Source organism: Cherax quadricarinatus, chromosome 77 (genome assembly GCF_038502225.1).
Source record: "Cherax quadricarinatus isolate ZL_2023a chromosome 77, ASM3850222v1, whole genome shotgun sequence".
Taxonomy (NCBI): Eukaryota; Metazoa; Arthropoda; class Malacostraca; order Decapoda; family Parastacidae; genus Cherax; species Cherax quadricarinatus.
This window is the reverse complement of record NC_091368.1, coordinates 2,716,282-2,737,400: the sequence shown is the minus strand read 5'-3', so window position 1 is coordinate 2,737,400 and position 21,119 is coordinate 2,716,282. Positions and strand designations below refer to the sequence as shown.

At 38.5% G+C, this 21,119-nt stretch overlaps 1 protein-coding gene across 4 annotated transcripts in view; it reads right to left on the bottom strand.

Annotated features, from left to right (window-relative positions):
• The window catches only part of Ube4B (Ubiquitination factor E4B), a 49,501-nt gene that overhangs the window by 3,292 nt on the left and 25,090 nt on the right, over nt 1–21,119 (bottom strand). For all 4 annotated transcript variants that reach the window (XM_053795948.2, XM_053795946.2, XM_053795947.2 and 1 more), the window contains exons 14-25: nt 20,119–20,264; nt 18,983–19,078; nt 18,317–18,579; nt 16,429–16,546; nt 10,632–10,746; nt 7,673–7,799; nt 7,044–7,128; nt 6,136–6,245; nt 4,173–4,318; nt 2,903–3,030; nt 1,062–1,236; nt 240–386 (exon numbers count right to left, since the gene is read on the bottom strand). In XM_053795948.2, the coding sequence (XP_053651923.2) occupies nt 240–386; nt 1,062–1,236; nt 2,903–3,030; nt 4,173–4,318; nt 6,136–6,245; nt 7,044–7,128; nt 7,673–7,799; nt 10,632–10,746; nt 16,429–16,546; nt 18,317–18,579; nt 18,983–19,078; nt 20,119–20,264 (1,656 nt within the window). The remainder of the gene's footprint in view (nt 1–239; nt 387–1,061; nt 1,237–2,902; nt 3,031–4,172; nt 4,319–6,135; nt 6,246–7,043; nt 7,129–7,672; nt 7,800–10,631; nt 10,747–16,428; nt 16,547–18,316; nt 18,580–18,982; nt 19,079–20,118; nt 20,265–21,119) is intronic.

Here is a 21,119-nt window from a genome sequence, read left to right as displayed (position 1 = left end):
ATGGAGAAAGTTCACGTTTGTTAGAGAGATTACTCAGTGATTTTACATTTTATATTTATGATTTTTAAGGCCACTTTAAAGTCACAAGTGCCAGTCAGTTAGGTTAGGTAAGGTCTGTCAGGAAACAAGACAAGTGTTTCCTGACGCAGGTCTAGACAATGGTCCTGGAGACACTCCTCAACCAAAGTTTGCTCTCCCAAGTACAGGTTATTTGTAGTGGTTTACTGTCTTTGACTAACCTGGAAGGAGTTGTTCTTCAGTGAGAGGCTGGCGAGTGAAGGGATCAGTGGGATCGTTCAGTAGATGCCTCACAATGGTGGGTCTGTCCATCACCACTCCTGAAGGCAGTTCCACAGGATCTTCCATTAAAGTTTGCATTAAAGGATCTGAAAAGAAAAATTATGTAGGCTATGGACTTCACTATAGTTGGAACATAGAGATAGACAGTATAATAACCTATGTGATATGTCAAGATGTCTTATTAATGAAAATAAGATACCAGATATATTAAGCAAATCCTAAGTTTGATTCAACAGATAACTCAACTGAAGATATGAAGATATAAATCCAGATGCACCTCTGTAAACCCTTATGGGGCCTAGTTCCTAGGCCTTTTGTGTATCCATATGCTCTTGCACTAGCATCCACAGGATGGATATGAGACACACAATAAACTAGCCACTATCACTCACAGGATGAATATGGGGTGCACAATAAATTAGCAGCTACCATCCACTGGATTCTTCCCTTTACTGGATCAAACCAGCATGATCCCTACAGGTTCAGCACATCCCCATGATTATAGTAAAAAGAATAATAATTTATCTGAAATGTCGTATCTGTGCACCTCTGGCAAGACAGTGCTAGTGTGAATGATGGTGGAAGTGTTTCTTTGTCAAGTCTCCCTGCCTTGGTGGGAGATGGCCAGTGTGTTAAAATAAAAAAATAAAAAATTATTCTTTTTAGGGCAACATGTAACTGTAGCTGGCTATCAGAGTTTGTCTCCACTCCTCTACATGACATACAAACTTGCAGAGGGTAATCCACCCCAGAGTACTTACCCATAAAGTGATCAGGTGCATCACTGTAATCCTCATCCTTCTTCTGATTGGCTTGTTGCACATCATATGCCTTTTGCCCTATACTTCTGAATTTTGCAACTTCGGAGCTGCACTTGATGACGGCTCGCTCAAGTTTGGATGCTGCTGTTTCAAATAATTCTCTCTTGAATGATCTCTGAAAAGATAAGCACAGTACAGTATAACCAAAATTTAGTATGAAAAATATGTATCTTTGAATTTAGTCCATAAATTCAAGATAAGTCATAATTAACGACTGTCAACGAATAAACACAAAAACGGATGTAATAGCGCTAGTTTTAAAATCATCATATTGTCAGCTCTGTGGGTGACTGGTCCCAGCACAGGACCTAATATAGGCACAGACAACGTCTAAAGAAAAAGATCTACAATTAAAAAAATAGAGGCTATTTTGACAAGGGGGGAAAATGGTGGGTGGTACACCAAGGCACCTTGGAGACAAAGAACTTTATCATGGAGGCAGAAAGTGGAATATACCAGAGTACAGTAGTACCAACATTCTTTATATGGGTGTGAAGCATGCGCTGTGAATGTTGCAGCAAGGTGGAGGCTGGAGGCAGTAGAGATGCCGTGTCTGAGGGCAATATGTGGTACTATTATACAGAGAATTCATACTTTGGAGATTAGGAGGTGTGGGATTACTAAAAGTATTATTTAGCAGGCTGAAGAGGGGTTGTTGAAGTGGTTTGAACATTTAAAGGCTGGAGCAAAATAGAATGACAAGGTGGAATGAGAAACTTTTTCTTTCTTTCAACACACCGGCCGAATCCCACTGAGGCGGGGTGGCCCAAAAGGAAAAACAAAAGTTTCTCCTTTCACATTTAGTAATATATACAGGAGAAGGGGTTACTAGCCCCTTGCTCCCGGCATTTTAGTCGCCTCTTATGACACGCATGGCTTAGGGAGGAAGAATTCTATTCCACTTCCCCATGGAGATAAGAGGAAATAAACAAGAACAAGAAGTAGTAACTAAATAGAAGAAAACCCAGATGGGTATGTATATATATGCTTGTACATGCATGTGTAGTGTGACCTAAGTGTAAGTAGAAGTAGCAAGATGTACCTGAAATCTTCCTTTTTTTTTTCAACAAATCAGCCGTATTCCACCGAGGCAGGGTGGCCCAAAAAGAAAAACAAAAATTTCTCTTTTAAAATTTAGTAATTTTTACAGGAGAAGGGATTACTAGCCCCCTGCTCCTGGCATTTTAGTCGCCTCTTATGACATGCATGGCTTACGGAGGAAGAATTCTGTTCCACTTCCCCATGGAGATAAGAGGAAATAAACAAGAACAAGAACTAGTAACTAAATAGAAGAAAACCCAGATGGGTATGTATATATATATATGCTTGTACAAGCATGTGTAGTGTGACCTAAGTGTAAGTAGAAGTAGCAAGATGTACCTGAAATCTCGCATGTTTATGAGACAGAAAAAAAGACACCAGCAATCCTACCATCATGTAAAACAATGACAGGCTTTTGTTTTACACTCACTTGGCAAGAATGAGAAACATTCAGGTTTGATCTAAGGAAGGTGATCGCAGGTCATATACTGCCGACATGCAAGGAGATAACACTTATGAAGGGATTCAGAGAAACCAGTTAGCCGGACTTGAGTCCTGGAGGTGGGAAGCACAGTGCCTGCACACTAAAGGAGTGTCATCTGAACTGCAATATCATTGTGCCTCTGGCAAGTCAGTGATGGAGTGAATGGTGAAAGTGTTTCTTCTTATTTAGGCCATCCTTGGAGGGAGAAGGCCTGTTAGTTTAAAAAATAAAACTGAACAAAAATGATATGACCAACCTCATCATTAGCTATAGACTCATAAAATCTGGTGGAGTCGAGGTGCAAGTAAATGTCGACCAGCTGCTCTAGGAGTTTGCGCGGCTCCCAGCCATACTTGTCCGCTTGTCTCACCTTCAAGTTACCACCTATGGGAAATAAACAAAATTGTATTATATATTACAGTTCCCAGAAAATTTTAATGCAAATCTAAAAGCAGCATGGACTCTGATGACATGAATCACCATTGGGAAGTGGAACATAATTATTCCTCTGTAAGCCATGCATGTCAAAAGAGGCGACCAAAATGCCGGGAGCAAGGGGCTAGTAACCCCTTCTTCTGTATAAATTACTAGATTTAAAAGGAAAAATTTTTGTTTTTCTTTTTTAGGTAGCCGTGCCTCGGTGGGATACAGCCAGTTCATTAAGAAAAAAAAAAAAGGTATACTGACAGTGACAAGTAGTGGAGAAAGACACAAAATGCAATCACTAGGACATGTTAATTAGGAAGTTTCTGGTCCTGCAACCTTGGTCCCATATTTCGAGTGACTAAAACTTCAGAACCAAAACACTGCCAATAAACACATTCAGAACCAAAACACTGCCAATAAACACATTCTAGTGTTTGCATTTCATGTCTCTCTCCAAAGTGCATTTGCATGCTAGTGGCTTTCTTTCATGCCTAGCAATGTTTCGTTATATGAAAACTAAACTATCTTTGTACAGCATATAAAGAAATAAAAATATGAATTTGAATTTGAAATATATTCCATATGCTGAAATTTCACTCACTGATATTTCATTCAGTGAAATATATTACATTCACTGAAATATATTCAATTCACTGATATTTCATTCAATGAAATATATTACATTCACTGAAATATATTCCATTCACTGATACACCTACCATCCGACTTACGACCTGCTCAACTTACGACCGCTCGACTTACGACCGTGTTTTTTATGCCAAATTTCTGGGAAATAAACAACTATTTGTGTTGTACACAGTGTTTATCCTAAACCTTACAGTATAAAATACAGTACTAACAACATAAAAAGTAAAGTAAAACATGAAATACCAAAATATAACAATAAAATAAAGTCATTACAAAAATGTTTTGTTGATATTCAGTAGTAAAGTTCGACTTACGACCATTTCGACTTACGACCGGTTTCTCAGAACCGAACTCGGTCGTAAGTCAGATGGTAGGTGTATTCCATTCAATGAAATATATTACATTCACTGAAATATATTCCATTCACTGATATTCCAGTCACTGGTACTCACATTTCTGGCCACAGAGCTGGGCAAGGTTAAAGTTGAGCATGGCTGCTAGCCTGTCACACAGCTCTGGCCTCAAGAACGGGGCGGGAACTTCTTTTGTTAAGTAATGCATCATGTCGACAGTTTCTCTTGCTAAAGTTAGGTATGACCTGTGAAATTTGTAAGACAAAGTGAGGATTGTTGACAGTATAAGTTGGCCATCACTAATCCGGCAATCAGTAATCCGGTTCCATCAGTAATCCAGCACTAATTTCAGCTAGCATAACTTAAAATTTTCAGTGTTGCCACACCAACCTGCCACTACTCCTAGGTGGCGCTACTTGCTGCATTAAGTCGTTCAAATTTCTTTTTCTCAGTTTGTTATAACGTGCTCACTTTTAGCCCTAGCCATGGTTCCAATGAATAAAAGAAATGCTTCTCGTTGCGTAAAGCACATACACCATACATTGTCCATAAAAGATAAGGTAGCTTTGAAGCCATTGTCGGTCACCATGAGCTCAGCTCACTCAGATAATCTGTGACCGGTAAATTTGGGCCTACATATGAGAGAATAAGTCTGTGTGGTAAGTGTGCACTATATAAAAAAATCCTGCAGCACACAATGCATAATGAGAAAAAAAACGGCGACTTTGCGGTGTATATTCGTATGGTTTACATGGTTGTATTCTCGTTTTTTGGTCTCATTCGATAGAATGGAAGATATATTACAGGAATAGATATAATTTTGACTGGTTTCACACCAGAAAGTACCTTAAAATTGAACTCAAAGTAACAGAAATGTTCATTTTTTACCGATGTTCAAGAGTAAACAAATGACGTCATCATCCAATACATGCCCAACTGGCTGGTCTAATATGCAGTCACAAATAGGTTGACATTATTTATACAATTATTACAATAATGCAGTAGTCTGTATAACAGTCAATCTTCTATTTTTTGAGTGAATAAAAATTCAAAATGGAAAGCAAGCATAATATAAGAGGGACCTGGAGATGTAACTGATGAACAGAGAAAATGTTATTTTAGTGCCAGGAATGTTTGCATTGTTTATTCTGGACCCTATTTTGAAACTGGCATCTCTTGAAATTTGTGTGAAATTGGCCAAATTACCAATCTCTGACCACTTTACTGGGTAGTTGAAATAGGTAAATGGGCAGTATCCTGTACTCAATCAATAGAATAGAAGGAATACTAGTGAAATAGCTACAGGTTTGGTAGACTGGAACAATGGAATGGGTCAAAAATAGGGCGTAAGTGGGTGAAATCGCCGATGCGTAAATACTGCCAGCAAAATCACTAGTCCAGCACCCTACAGGTCCCGATGATGCCGGATTAGTGATGGTCAACCTGTACAACAAAAGTAAAAATAACATGAAAATAAGCCCTAGGTCATTCCTACAAAATTAAAAGAAATAAGCCCTACCTTAAACCATTCTGATAAAACCAAAAATAAGATCATTCTGACAAAACTGCAAAAATAAGCCAAATCATATAAAATATGTAATGTTTTAAAACTTATGGAAAGGCAGGAGTAAATATATTTAGATGAATCAAGAAAGTCTACTTGAATGAAACACAAAATTATAGAAACCATCAGGCTGGTAAACCGAAGTCTGGCAGCCACAGGACTCAACATTAAAATCACTGAAATGAATTAAACTCTTTTATATTCTATATCATCTATTCTTTTATATTCTATATCATCTATTATCAAATACAGATATCTTTCTGAAGCAAGAGAATGTAGTGTATTAACATACAATGTAATATTTCCCAGTACAGTGTCTGCACTCAGAAGGAGGGGTGTTAATGCTGCAGTTTTATATCTGTAGTGCAAGCACACCTCTGGCAAGACAGCGATGGAGTGAATGAAGATGAGTTTTTCTTTCTCAGGCCACTCTACCTTGGTGGGAGAAGGCCGATGTGTTAATAATTTTTTTTTTCAAGAATTAATACTAATTCTCACCTGCACTGTCTCTCATCAGTGGCTAGCAATCTCTGTCGACTCTGCTGCTGCTCCCGGGACTGCGTTGCCCAAGTTCCTCTCTCCATTTCCTCTTGCACCTCATGAATACGCTGTCAACCCAACAATACAAAACTGAAGTCAAAATGTAGTGATCATGTCCAAGACATGAACTCTGCTACAGCTGCTTACTTAACCTTCTGTACTTTCAATACTATAACAAAAAAATGAACATTGTAATGCTAGAAAATAGAAATGTCTTTATTTCCATTTTCGTTTTAGAGTTCTTCTGCAAAAGTCTTATGCAGCATTACTAGCTCCAAAACTTCAAGTTGAAGGCAATAAATTAAGTACTTGAAGACAGATGTTAATAGGCTATCAAAACATATACAAAATTTACACACCCACTGTATATTACTAATTATTACATTTATTGGGAAGCATTAAGCCCGTACTGGTCATATAACACCTTGGGGAATGAGAGGCATTTGGGTTTGATCCAAAGAAGAGGAGGGCAGGTCTAATTCCTTGAACTAGAGCCTCTCACTAGTATCAAGGAGCCTCCCTTGAGGAGTGGGGTAGATGTCTATCTTAGACTTTTCTTCAGAAATACAAAGTAATAATTTAAAAGAGAAATGCACAATGTTGATAAACCTAGAGTCTTACAAAGGCTGAAATGTTTATGGATACATAAAACATTTTCTGGTAAACACAATTTTCTATAGTTTTAAGTGTGATAAATAGTTCATTACTGAATGGGACTAATTATGCTCCAAAAAGCTAAGTCACTCCTCCACTTGATCAAAAAACTGCTAATTGGAAAGCTCTTGGTCTCAACAAATTTGGATTAATTAGGGGCAACTATTTAACCAAACAAGGAAGAGCATCATGCAGGTGATGGATGGACTCACCTTGAGGGCATCCAGAGACTCATCCAGCAGGAAGGTGGTGTCATTCATAAGAAGATTAACAAACTTTACAAATTCTTTTCCTGAGCTGAAAGATAGAGGAGTATTAACATTTGGTCAATACCTAATGTAATAACAAAATATACATTTACTATGTGATGACAAAACTATTGGCCATCACATGCACAGTGAATGACCATATGGGTTTAGTGTGTTACATAATATACACAAATAAGTAGTCTACATATCACACCCTTTGCAGTTTTGTTAAAAAAATAAAGTTTAGACAGCCTTCTTAAAGCCATACAGTACTCATGTGGAAATGGGAAGCATTCAGATTCATTCTAAGGAAGAGGAGGGTAGGTCCAAATCCTTGGATCAAGAGCCCTCTCACTGGCATCTCCTCAAACAATCATGCATATGAAACAGATTCTTGTTAAAATTATGGTATGTGCAGTAGAGAAGTGTGACACATGGGCCATCTTCCACCAGTAATAATTAGTGAGAACCCAACCCATACAATAAAAAACAGTGGAGGTAAAATACACTTACTCAGAGGTAAAATACACTTACATGGAGGTAAAATACACTTACTTGGAGGTAAAATACACTTGGAGGTAAGATACACTTACTTGGATTCAGTAATAAGAGCTTGTCGGTGACGTCTGTCTTCCCAAAGACTCTTGAATATCACACTAATATGATATCGTATCGTAAATTTGTCATAGAACTCGCTGCTCGCTCCCGTTGACTCCACCACTGTTAATAAATGTTTAACACAGTGTTAATATCAACTTCAATTTTAAAACATAATAGATAAAAATAAAATTAAAGGTTTTAAGGCACAGAGTGGCCAAACTAGTGTTAAAAATAATAATGGCAGTCAAAAATCCCATGGAACAACAAATATAGTACAAGGGATCAAGAGTACATGACAAAACTGAATCATGTCAGTCAGCCCATAGTTGAGAGGTGGGACCATGAGCTAGAGCTTACAAACACCTTTTCCCTGGTAAGCTCAAATAACTAACTACATAACATTTATATCAGAGGATTAAAATACGAGCAAGTCATAAAATTCATAATTTTGTTAAATTCTAACTGCTGAAATCCCTTGCCTACAACACTGGGAAAAATCATGTTGGAATTAAACCCCTTAATGATTTTTTTCATTACTGCTTGAAGCAGGTACTGTTACAGTCCTGGAGGTGGGAAGTACAGTGCCTGCACTCTGATGGTGGGGTGGGGATGTTACAGTCCTGGAGGTGGGAAGTACAGTGCCTGCACTCTGATGGTGGGGTGGGGATGTTACAGCCCTGGAGGTGGGAAGTACAGTGCCTGCACTCTGATGGTGGGGTGGGGATGTTACAGTCCTGGAGGTGGGAAGTACAGTGCCTTCACTCTGATGGTGGGGTGGGGATGTTACAGTCCTGGAGGTGGGAAGTACAGTAGATGCACTCTGAAGGACTGGGGATATTGCAGCTTCAAGGGTCATTTGAATTGTGATGTCTGAACACTTTTAGCAAGACAGCTATTATGAATAAAATGATAATAAATGATAATGAAGAGTTCCTTGTTTGTACTGACCAACCTTGATGCAAGACAGCTCTTGTGGTAATAAAAAGGCAATAATATTAATCATAAATAAAAACATTTATTCCTAGGTAGTAGGTTGGTAAACAGCAACCGCCCAGGGAGGTACTACCATCCTGCCAAGTGAGTGTAAAACGGAAACCTGTAATTGTTTTACATGATGGTAGGATTGCTGGTGTCCTTTTTTCTGTATCATAAACATGCAAGATTTCAGGTACGTCTTGCTACTTCTACTTACACTTAGGTCACACTACACATACATTTTTTTTTTTTTCAACAAGTCGGCCGTCTCCCACCGAGGCAGGGTGACCCAAAAAAGAAAGAAAATCCCCAAAAAGAAAATGCTTTCATCATCATTCAACACTTTCACCACACTCACACATAATCACTGTTTTTGCAGAGGTGCTCAGAATACAACAGTTTAGAAGCATATATGTATAAAGATACACAACATATCCCTCCAAACTGCCAATATCCCAAACCCCTCCTTTAAAGTGTAGGTATTGTACTTCCCATTTCCAGGACTCAAGTCCGACTATATGAAAATAACCGGTTTCCCTGAATCCCTTCACTAAACATTACCCTGCTCACACTCCAACAGATCGTCAGGTCCCAGGTATCATTCGTCTCCATTCACTCCTATCTAACACGCTCATGCACGCTTGCTGGAAGTCCAAGCCCCTTGCCCACAAAACCTCCTTTAGCCCCTCTCTCCAACCCTTTCGAGGACGACCCCTACCTCTCCTTCCTTTCCCTATAGATTTATATGTTTTCCATGTCATTCTACTTTGATCCATTCTCTCTAAATGACCAAACCACCTCAACAACCCCTCTTCTCCCCTCTGACTAATACTTTTATTAACTCCACACCTTTTCTTAATTTCCACACTCCGAATTTTCTGCATAATATTTACACCACACATTGCCCTTAAACAGGACATCTCCACTGCCTCCAACCGTCTCCTCGCTGCTGCATTTACCACCCAAGCTTCACACCCATGTAAGAGTGTTGGTACTACGATACTTTCACACATTCCCTTCTTTGCCTCCATAGATAACGTTTTTTGACTCCACATATATCTCAATGCACCACTCACCTTTTTTCCCTCATCAATTCTATGATTAACCTCATCCTTCATAAATCCATCCACCGACACTTCAACTCCCAAGTATCTGAAAACATTCACTTCTTCCATACTCCTCCTCCCCAATTTGATATCCACTTTTTCTTTATCTAAATCATTTGATACCCTCATCACCTTACTCTTTTCTATGTTCACTTTCAACTTTCTACCTTTACACACATTCCCAAACTCATCCACTAACCTTTGCAATTTTTCTTTAGTATCTCCCATAAGCACAGTATCATCAGCAAAAAGTAACTGTGTTAATTCCCATTTTGAATTTGATTCCCCATAATTTAATCCCACCCCTCTCCCGAACACCCTAGCATTTACTTCTTTTACAACCCCATATATAAATATATTAAACAACCATGGTGACATTACACATCCCTGTCTAAGACCTACTTTTACCGGGAAGTAGTCTCCCTCTCTTCTACACACCCTAACCTGAGCCTCACTATCCTCATAGAAACTCTTTACAGCATTTAGTAACTTACCACCTATTCCATATACTTGCAACATCTGCCACATTGCTCCCCTATCCACTCTATCATATGCCTTTTCTACATGTACAAGCATATATATACACACACCCCTCTGGGTTTTCTGCTATTTTCTTTCTAGTTCTTGTTCTTGTTTATTTCCTCTTATCTCCATGGGGAAGTGGAACAGAATTCTTCCTCCATAAGCCATGCGTGTTGTAAGAGGCGACTAAAATGCCGGGAGCAAGGGGCTAGTAACCCCTTCTTCTGTATAAATTACTAAATTTAAAAAGAGAAATTTTTTTTTTTTTTTAGGCCACCCTGCCTCGGTGGGATACAGCCGGTTTGTTGAAAGAAGAAGAAAAACATTTGTTACACATGTCAAAGCTCACTTGTGTAGAATTTCATAAGGGCAACTGGAAGATGCTCCGCTAACGGATGATGAAGAATCCGATGGTGTAAACTATCCACATGCTGCTGCACCGACGGGGTCAACATGAACATCATCTGGAGGCAAAATGTTAAACTTTTATTATTATTACAGTCCAAGTATACATCATTAATGCTTCCTCTAAAACTATCAAAAAACTGCACATCTTTATTAATTAAGTTGGTAAGTAAGGACTGGTAGCAGGTAAGTTCACGATCTTGCTGGTTACTAAGCAACCAACAAGAAGTCACTGCCAAGAGATCATGGTAGTAAAGATGTCACTAGTACTTATTAAACACTTTATTACTTCAACAAAGAGCAAAAATGCATCATTTTAATATATAATGGCAACTACCTGAGAAAAAAAGTAATTTATATTTTGCATCCCTAATCTTAATTTTTTGGTAGTAGGTTGGTAGACAGCAACCACCCAGGGAGGTACTACTGTCCTGCCAAGTGAGTGTAAAACGAAAGCCTGTAATTGTTTTACAAGATGGTAGGATTGCTGGTGTCTTTTGTCTGTCTCATAAATATGCAAGATTACAGGTACATCTTGCTACTTCTACTTACACTTAGGTCACACTACACATACATGTACACATTTATTTATACACACTCATCTGAGTTTTCTTTGATTTTATCTTAATAGTTCTTGGTCTTATTACTTTTCCTTTTATATCCATGGGGAAGAGGAATAAGAATCTTTCCTCCGTAAGCCATGCGTGTTGTAAAAGTCAACTAAAATGCCGGGAACAATGGGCTAGTAACCCCTTTTCCTGTAAAGATTACTAAAAAGAATAAGAAGAAAATTGTCAAAGTGGGAAGTCTGAATGTGCGTGGATGTTGTGCAGATTATAAGAAAGAGATGATTGAGGATGTTATGAATGAGAAGAAACTGGATGTCCTGGCTTTAAGTGAAACAAAGCTGAAGGGGGTGGGAGAGTTTCAATGGAGAGGAATAAATGGGATTAGGTCAGGGGTTTCAAATAGAGTTAGAGCTAAAGAAGGAGTAGCAATAATGTTGAAGGATAAGCTATGGCAGGAAAAGAGGAACTACAAATGTATAAATTCAAGGATTATGTGGAGTAAAATAAAGATTGGATGTGAAAAGTGGGTTATAGTAAGCGTGTATGCACCTGGAGAAGAGAGAAGTGTAGAGGAGAGAGAGAGATTCTGGGAAATGTTGAGTGAATGCGTGGGGAGTTTTGAATCAAGTGTGAGAGTAATGGTGGTTGGGGATTTCAATGCTAAAGTGGGTAAAAATGTTATGGAGGGAGTAGTAGGTAAATTTGGGGTGCCAGGAGCAAATGTAAATGGGGAGCCTTTAATTGAGCTATGTGTAGAAAGAAATTTGGTAATAAGTAATACATATTTTATGAAAAAGAGGATAAATAAATATACAAGGTATGATGTAGCACGTAATGAAAGTAGTTTGTTAGATTATGTATTGCTGGATAAAAGGTTGATGGGTAGGCTCCAGGATGTACATGTTTATAGAGGGGCAACTGATATATCGGATCATTATTTAGTTGTAGCTACAGTTAGAGTAAGAGGTAGATGGGAAAAGAGGAAGGTGGCAACAACAAGTAAGAGGGAGGTGAAAGTGTATAAACTAAGGGAGGAAGAAGTTCGGGCGAGATATAAGCGACTATTGGCAGAAAGGTGGGCTAGTGCAAACATGAGTAGTGGGGGGGTTGAAGAGGGTTGGAATAGTTTTAAAAATGCAGTATTAGAATGTGGGGCAGAAGTTTGTGGTTATAGGAGGGTGAGGGCAGGAGGAAAGAGGAGTGATTGGTGGAATGATGAAGTAAAGGGTGTGATAAAAGAGAAAAAGGTAGCTTACGAGAGCTTTTTACAAAGCAGAAGTGTTATAAGAAGAGCAGAGTATATGGAGAGTAAAAGAAAGGTGAAGAGAGTGGTGAGAGAGTGCAAAAGGAGAGCAGATGAAAGAGTGGGAGAGGCACTGTCAAGAAATTTTAATGAAAATAAGAAAAAATTTTGGAGTGAGTTAAACAAGTTAAGAAAGCCTAGGGAAAGTATGGATTTGTCAGTTAAAAACAGAGTAGGGGAGTTAGTAGATGGGCAGAGGGAGGTATTAGGTAGATGGCGAGAATATTTTGAGGAACTTTTAAATGTTGAGGAAGAAAGGGAGGAGGTAATTTCATGCACTGGCCAGGGAGGTATACCATCTTTTAGGAGTGAAGAAGAGCAGAATGTAAGTGTGGTGGAGGTACGTGAGGCATTACGTAGAATGAAAGGGGGTAAAGCAGCTGGAACTGATGGGATCATGACAGAAATGTTAAAAGCAGGGGGGGATATAATGTTGGAGTGGTTGGTACTTTTGTTTAATAAATGTATGAAAGAGGGGAAGGTACCTAGGGATTGGCAGAGAGCATGTATAGTCCCTTTATATAAAGGGAAAGGGGACAAAAGAGATTGTAAAAATTATAGAGGAATAAGTTTACTGAGTATACCAGGAAAAGTATATGGTAGGGTTATAATTGAAAGAATTAGAGGTAAGACAGAATGTAGAATTGCAGATAAGCAAGGAGGCTTCAGAGTGGGTAGGGGATGTGTAGATCAAGTGTTTACATTGAAGCATATATGTGAACAGTATTTAGATAAAGGTAGGGAAGTTTTTATTGCATTTATGGATTTAGAAAAGGCATATGATAGAGTGGATAGAGGAGCAATGTGGCAGATGTTGCAAGTATATGGAATAGGTGGTAAGTTACTAAATGCTGTAAAGAGCTTTTATGAGGATAGTGAGGCTCAGGTTAGGGTGTGTAGAAGAGAGGGAGAATACTTCCCGGTAAAAGTAGGTCTTAGACAGGGATGTGTAATGTCACCATGGTTGTTTAATATATTTATAGATGGGGTTGTAAAAGAAGTAAATGCTAGGGTGTTCGGGAGAGGGGTGGGATTAAATTATGGGGAATCAAATTCAAAATGTGAACTGACACAGTTACTTCTTGCTGATGATACTGTGCTTATGGGAGATTCTAAAGAAAAATTGCAAAGGTTAGTGGATGAGTTTGAGAATGTGTGTAAAGGTAGAAAGTTGAAAGTGAACATAGAAAAGAGTAAGGTGATGAGGGTATCAAATGATTTAGATAAAGAAAAATTGGATATCAAATTGGGGAGGAGGAGTATGGAAGAAGTGAATGTTTTCAGATACTTGGGAGTTGACGTGTCGGCGGATGGATTTATGAAGGATGAGGTTAATCATAGAATTGATGAGGTAAAAAAGGTGAGTGGTGCGTTGAGGTATACGTGGAGTCAAAAAACGTTATCTATGGAGGCAAAGAAGGGAATGTATGAAAGTATAGTAGTACCAACACTCTTATATGGATGTGAAGCTTGGGTGGTAAATGCAGCAGCGAGGAGATGGTTGGAGGCAGCGGAGATGTCCTGTCTAAGGGCAATGTGTGGTGTAAATATTATACAGAAAATTCGGAGTGTGGAAATTAGGAGAAGGTGTGGAGTTAATAAAAGCATTAGTCAGAGGGCAGAAGAGGGGTTGTTGAGGTGGTTTGGTCATTTAGAGAGAATGGATCAAAGTAGAATGACATGGAAAGCATATAAATCTATGGGGGAAGGAAAGAGGGGTAGGGGTCGTCCTCGAAAGGGTTGGAAAGAGGGGGTAAAGGAGGTTTTGTGGGCGAGGGGCTTGGACTTCCAGCAAGCGTGCATGAGCGTGTTAGATAGGAGTGAATGGAGACGAATGATACTTGGGACCTGACGATCTGTTGGAGTGTGAGCAGGGTAATATTTAGTGAAGGGATTCAGGGAAACCGGTTATTTTCATATAGTCGGACTTGAGTCCTGGAAATGGGAAGTACAATGCCTGCACTTTAAAGGAGGGGTTTGGGATATTGGCAGTTTGGAGGGATATGTTGTTTATCTTTATACGTATATGCTTCTAAACTGTTGTATTCTGAGCACCTCTGCAAAAGCAGTGATAATGTGTGCGTGTGGTGAAAGTGTTGAATGATGATGAAAGTATATTCTTTTTGGGGATTTTCTTTCTTTTTTGGGTCACCCTGCCTCGGTGGGAGACGACCGACTTGTTGAGAAAAAAAAAAAATCCTTAATCTTTATCCAGTTTCTTACTTTCTTGGGAAGATGCTGTACACCAGTTCCCAAAATTTATCAGGATCATAATTTGTGGAATTCAATTATCAAACTTTTTAATGCAGGACAATCCACAAATTAATTAGATTATTCATGGGGTTTCTTGAGATGCTAATTTTTGGGGGGTTGGAGCATGTAACATATATTGAAAAATAATTATGATTTCACTCAATGTGAATAATAATGGAACACAAAATGAGCCCAAATCTGAAACAAAATTCATTATGCAGACACAATTTTGTACAAGTTATAGATTCTAGAGTTGCAGAGCCTCTTGGAACAAAGCACCAACACATCTAGGGCAGACTAAACTTGAAAGAAATAAAAATCTTAGAAATGTAAAAAATTAAATAAAAATCTTAGAAATGACAAAAATTAAATAAAAATCTTAGAAATGTCAAAAATTAAATAAAAATCTTAGAAATGCAAAAAATTTTAACCAAAACAAAATTTGAGGATAAATATGCTGCAAGAAGACAGGAAACTTAAAAAAAAAAAAATCCATCCCCAAATTACACTGACCTTGACTCCATTAACCCAAACCTGCCTATAAAACTCCCTACCTCAATGTTACCTAAAAATTACATTCCACTGACAAATTTTTCTAATTGTTTAATACAGCAGCAATCTCCCACTAAGACAGGGTGACCTAAAGAAGAAATGAAAGTTTTTCATCTTATATTTATAGGTAGTAGGTTGGTAGACAGCAACCACCCAGGGAAGTACTACCGTCCTGCCAGATGACTGTGAAACAGAAACCTGTAACTGTTTTGAATGATGGTAGGATTGCTGGTTTCTTTTTCTGTCTCATAAACACGCTAGATAACAGGGATATCTTGCTACTCCTACTTACACTTTGGTCACACTTCACAGACACGCACATGCATATATATATACATACATCTAGGTTTTTCTCCTTTTTCTAAATAGCTCTTGTTCTTCTTTATTTCTTCTATTGTCCATGGGGAAGTGGAAAAGAATCTTTCCTCCGTAAGCCATGCGTGTCGTAAGAGGCGACTAAAATGCCGGGAGCAAGGGGCTAGTAACCCCTTCTCCTGTATAAATTACTAAATTTGAAAAGAAAACTTTTTGTTTTTCTTTTTGGGCCACCCTGCCTCGGTGGGATATGGCCGGTTTGATGAAAAAAAAAAAATTAGTAATTTATACAGGAGAAGAGGGTCACCAAAATGTTGATTTCAGTGATAGATGAGGCATTTACGGCACTTTTTTTTTTTCAACATGCCAGCTCATAACAATGAAAAAATGTACACAATGAAAACAATGATAAAATAAACAAACAATAAAAGTTTCAGCGTTGATTGTACATGGATACATGTGCCTAATGAGTTATCTATGCCCTTATGTTACTATCCTAGGCTCAACATTCTATAAGATGAATAAACAGAAATGTGGACTGGAGGCTTGAACCGTGGTCCTGAGATTAACAGATCCAGTGCTTTACCAGTGGGCTATTGGCCTGAACCTGTTAATCTCCGGACCACTGAGCTACTGAGCTGGACCTGTCTATCTCCAGACCACAATTCAAGCCTCCCGTCCACCTTTCTCTTCATTCATCAACAGCCATTCTTTATGACTCAAATTGAGTTCATTCTAGAGACACTTACCTCAACCAGTTTGGCTGTGAGGTAGGGGTTCTTGATGTGTGATGGGGAGCACAGCAAGACAATGGCCATGGTAATGATGGGATCCTCCAGGTGTTTGATGGGCACTTTGGGTACATATCTGGCCAGGCAAGATGCTTATACAGTAATTGTAATGTACATACCACGAGCCATAATAAAACCAAGAAAAATAAAATAACTACATTTGGTAGTGTGGTACGCTACGCTTATGGAGATAAATGGAATAAATATCGATTAACTAAAATGATGTTTTAGTAATCTAATGCAATGGCTTTTTAATGTAGGATCAAATGACAAAAAATAGGTAAATGAAAATTAAGATACAAAACTAAACATTAATATTGGCAATAAAGTTAAATAGGTATTGTACATGATTCTTGTCAACACCTTGTTGATACTAACCATTACTGTAATGTATACATACTTGTATACTTGTTCATATTGGTAAATAAGAGCTAAGGCAAAAAATCAAAATATTATACTAAATTTTAAGTTAAATATCCACATTTGTTTAAAACTAGTACATAATTGTATACTTTTTTTCAACATGCTGACCATCTCCTACTGAGGCAGGTTGACAAAAAAAAAAAAAAAAAAAAAAATTTCACCATCATTCAACACTTTCACCATCGTGAACATTAAAATGGTATAAAATACCGACAGATTGTTAGGTAAGACACATATGCAACAGTTAGGTATCTTTATTTTGAAACATTTCGCCTACACAGTAGGCTTCTTCAGTCGAGTACAGAAAAGTTGATAGAAGCAGAAGATACTTGAAGACGATGTAATCAGTCCATCACCCTTAAAGTTTTGAGGTGGTCAGTCCCTCAGTCTGGAGAAGAGCATTGTTCCGTTGTCTGAAACAATATGAAGTTGAAGTGACAGAATCGGGCCTTATATAGTGCCAGGAGGTGAGACGTAGGTTGATTTGGGAGGGCAGGTCCCTCTCAAACCCAGCCGTTCTCACTAGTAGAGGTTGTCGAAGTAGATGGTCTGTACCAAGATACCCTTGTGTTGCAGTGTCTGACAGAATGAACATTAAAATGGTATAAAATACCGACAGATTGTTAGGTAAGACACATATGCAACAGTTAGGTATCTTCTTCAAGTATCTTCTGCTTCTATCAACTTTTCTGTACTCGACTGAAGAAGCCTACTGTGTAGGCGAAACGTTTCAAAATAAAGATACCTAACTGTTGCATATGTGTCTTACCTAACAATCTGTCGGTATTTTATACCATTTTAATGTTCATTCTGTCAGACACTGCAACACAAGGGTATCTTGGTACAGACCATCTACTTCGACAACCTCTACTAGTGAGAACGGCTGGGTTTGAGAGGGACCTGCCCTCCCAAATCAACCTACGTCTCACCTCCTGGCACTATATAAGGCCCGATTCTGTCACTTCAACTTCATATTGTTTCAGACAACGGAACAATGCTCTTCTCCAGACTGAGGGACTGACCACCTCAAAACTTTAAGGGTGATGGACTGATTACATCGTCTTCAAGTATCTTCTGCTTCTATCAACTTTTCTGTACTCGACTGAAGAAGCCTACTGTGTAGGCGAAACGTTTCAAAATAAAGATACCTAACTGTTGCATATGTGTCTTACCTAACACTTTCACCATCATTCACACATAATCATTGTCCTTGTAGAGGTGCCCACATATGACAGTCACTCCAAACAGCCAATATCTCAAACCCCCCCCTTTAGAGTGCAGGCATTTCCCACCAAGGCAAGGGGACTCGAAAAAGAAGAAACACTTTCATCATAACTCACTTCATCAGTCTTGCCAGAAGGGTGCCGATACTACAGTTCAAAAACAGAAAATGGAAGCACTAAACCAGCATGGATTTACTTACTGCAGGGTAAAAAGTAAAAATTCTGCCATGTCGTCCAAGTACCATTCGGGAAATGCAGCAAAGAGCTCAGGCAAGTCTGGCGGGAGTGGAAGTATCGAAGCAGTGTCAGCGAGTGATGCTCCTAGAGGAGCCAAGGTGGTTGGTCCTCCACTTAGTGCTCGTAGAATGATCTGTGCCACTCCAGCGTAGAAGTGTAGGCAGCGCTCCAACAGGCTCTCATCCAAGAGTCCCGCGTCAGCGCACACTTTTGATTTATTTAGTTTCTGAAAAGTCCCATTTACTTCTGCTTTAATTAAATTTATAATCTAAAATAAAGTGTTGCCTTCAGAGTTAAGTGACAGCGGCATATCTAAAATCAGGGATACAAATTAAAAGGAGAGAATGAGCTAAATCTGTGAGTAAAGGGCATGGAACTAAGAGTTAATATAATACTAGTGACATACCTGTATGATGCACAAAATATTCCAGAGAATGAGCAAGGTTGGCAAGAGCATACTGTCAGTGAAAGCTCACACACAAGAGTAATGAAGGAAAATGAATAACTAGCAAAGTCAGGCTGAATGAACAATACACCAACACAAGAGTTACTATTATATTCCTGTGTCCAACTTCTTCCTTTATCTATCTCATCCTCCTGTGAAGGAGGACTCATTGATTTCCACCAACCTTAAGTTGTGTTTTCCACTTCTTGAGGAGCTCCCTCTGTCTAGCTGCTACTGGCAGGCTGCCCCAGTGAGATTCTGTACTCTCAATCTCCTCAACCTGCAGAAGACAATTTGCCTCCTTAAATTACAGGTACTGTCAAGATAAAAGAAACATAAGAACAAAATAAGCACTACAGGAGGCCTACTGGTTCATACTAAGCAAGTTCAACTTACACAACCATTCTCCACCTCGTATCTCATCCACTTTCAAATGCGTCTCCCATTTTTTTTACCTCAACATAACAGAATTACTGCTTCAGTGAGTAATTATTTCCATTCTGCTGTAATCCTCTTAGCTAAATAATCTTTACATACATTCGTGTTACATCTCTTGCCTCAAAGTTTTTTGTTCTACTGTTTTGCTTTGCTGATTTCGTACTTCAAAATAACATTCCTGAAGTTCCCTGGTGCCCTCTTCTAACTTTGTCAGCCTAAAGTTGATAACTCTAATGTACTTGTCACCTTAATTTATTATTATATTAATGAAAAAGTAAAAAAACCCATAAGAATTACACAGCGCCTGAGTAATGAGAGATAATCACACTTGATCCAAGGAAGGGAAGGGTAGCTCCAGTTACCCTGATCAAGAACCCTTCACTAGCACCCAACTGATCAGTCAACAGTATCTTCATGCCTCTTATTCTCAGTTCCACCAAATACCTTTAACTTGGTTATACCTTTAATGACCAATGAAGGTTTTTCTACTGCCAGAGTCTGACCATGAACCAGTTTTGTCTGGTACTTACCTACTCAACCAGGCTCTTCCTCAGACTTATCTATATTCATTTCCAACTCCCTCAACTCATAGCTGCTTCATTCACTGTTAGGCTATATATTCAAAAACTAATGGAAGACTTTAATCTTCTTCCTTAACAATCAGCTACATTTTGTACAAGATGCAGATGGTTTTTCACCTTTCACATGGCACTGAAGTGAAATCAAATTTTTTTTAATTGAAATCTTAATATACAGAATTGAAATTGAATATTTTGGATTTGTAGTTGTCTTATCCGTAACCTATAATATTAAAGAAAGCTTGCTGGCTTTAGATCAACAAAATAAATGAACTTGACTTAAAATATAAAGGGGAGCACCTACCATTTTCTGGAGGTCACGGATAGCTCGGATGCGTCGTGTATATTTGCGCATCACTGGTAGCACCCCCAAGTGATGTGCGTGTAGAGTCAGGAACCAGCACTGACTGTGAAAATTGACTTCTTGGAATGTAAAACTCTCTCCTGAACCTGCAGTGTAAAAAAACAAGAATAACTAATTCCTTAGTCTCTGAAGGAAAGGAAATACAGTGCCTCAACTGAAGATGCTTGTATGTTCTCAAATATTCATCGTAAGCAAACATACAGTACTTGGAACCTTTTTCTCCAATAAAAACAATGTAAAATTGATTGTGTTCCTGAGCCATATTTTCTATACCTAATTTCAGTTAACTTTTTCATAAATGCATTTTTATCTTATCTGTTTACCGTTAATATTCATTGCCAATCATATATACAACATTTATTCACTCTGGCTGTCTCCCACTGAGGTATGGTGACCTGACAAAGTAGAAAACACTTTCACTCAATCACTGTCTTTCCTGAAGGGTGCCATCATCATAGTGCGGATGCCTCTACAAACCACAACATGCTCACCCCTGTACTTCCCACTGTACTTCCCACTGTACTTCCCACTGTACTTCCCACTGTACTTCCCACTGTACTTCCCATCTCCAGGGCTCTAAGTCTGGCTAACCAGCTTCCCTAAATCCCTTTACAAATATTACCTTGCTCACACTAACAGCACATCAAGTCATAAAAACCACACAATAATTAAACAAAAAATGATATAAATGCAAAACTTAACATAATGTACAGTATTTACCCTGAATGTTGATCCTATGTTGATCAATGAAGTGATATTTCTTGCTATTTTAAGGCTAGTAAACAGAACTAGTAAACACAAGGATAAATCGCTTGTTAATAAATAATTAATTGATTCAAAAGTGCCAAGGTTGTAAATATTAATCATCACAACCCACAACATTTAAAGTTGGGGTCAAACTGTACTATTATATTCATGAGGAAGTGCTAAACCCATAGAGG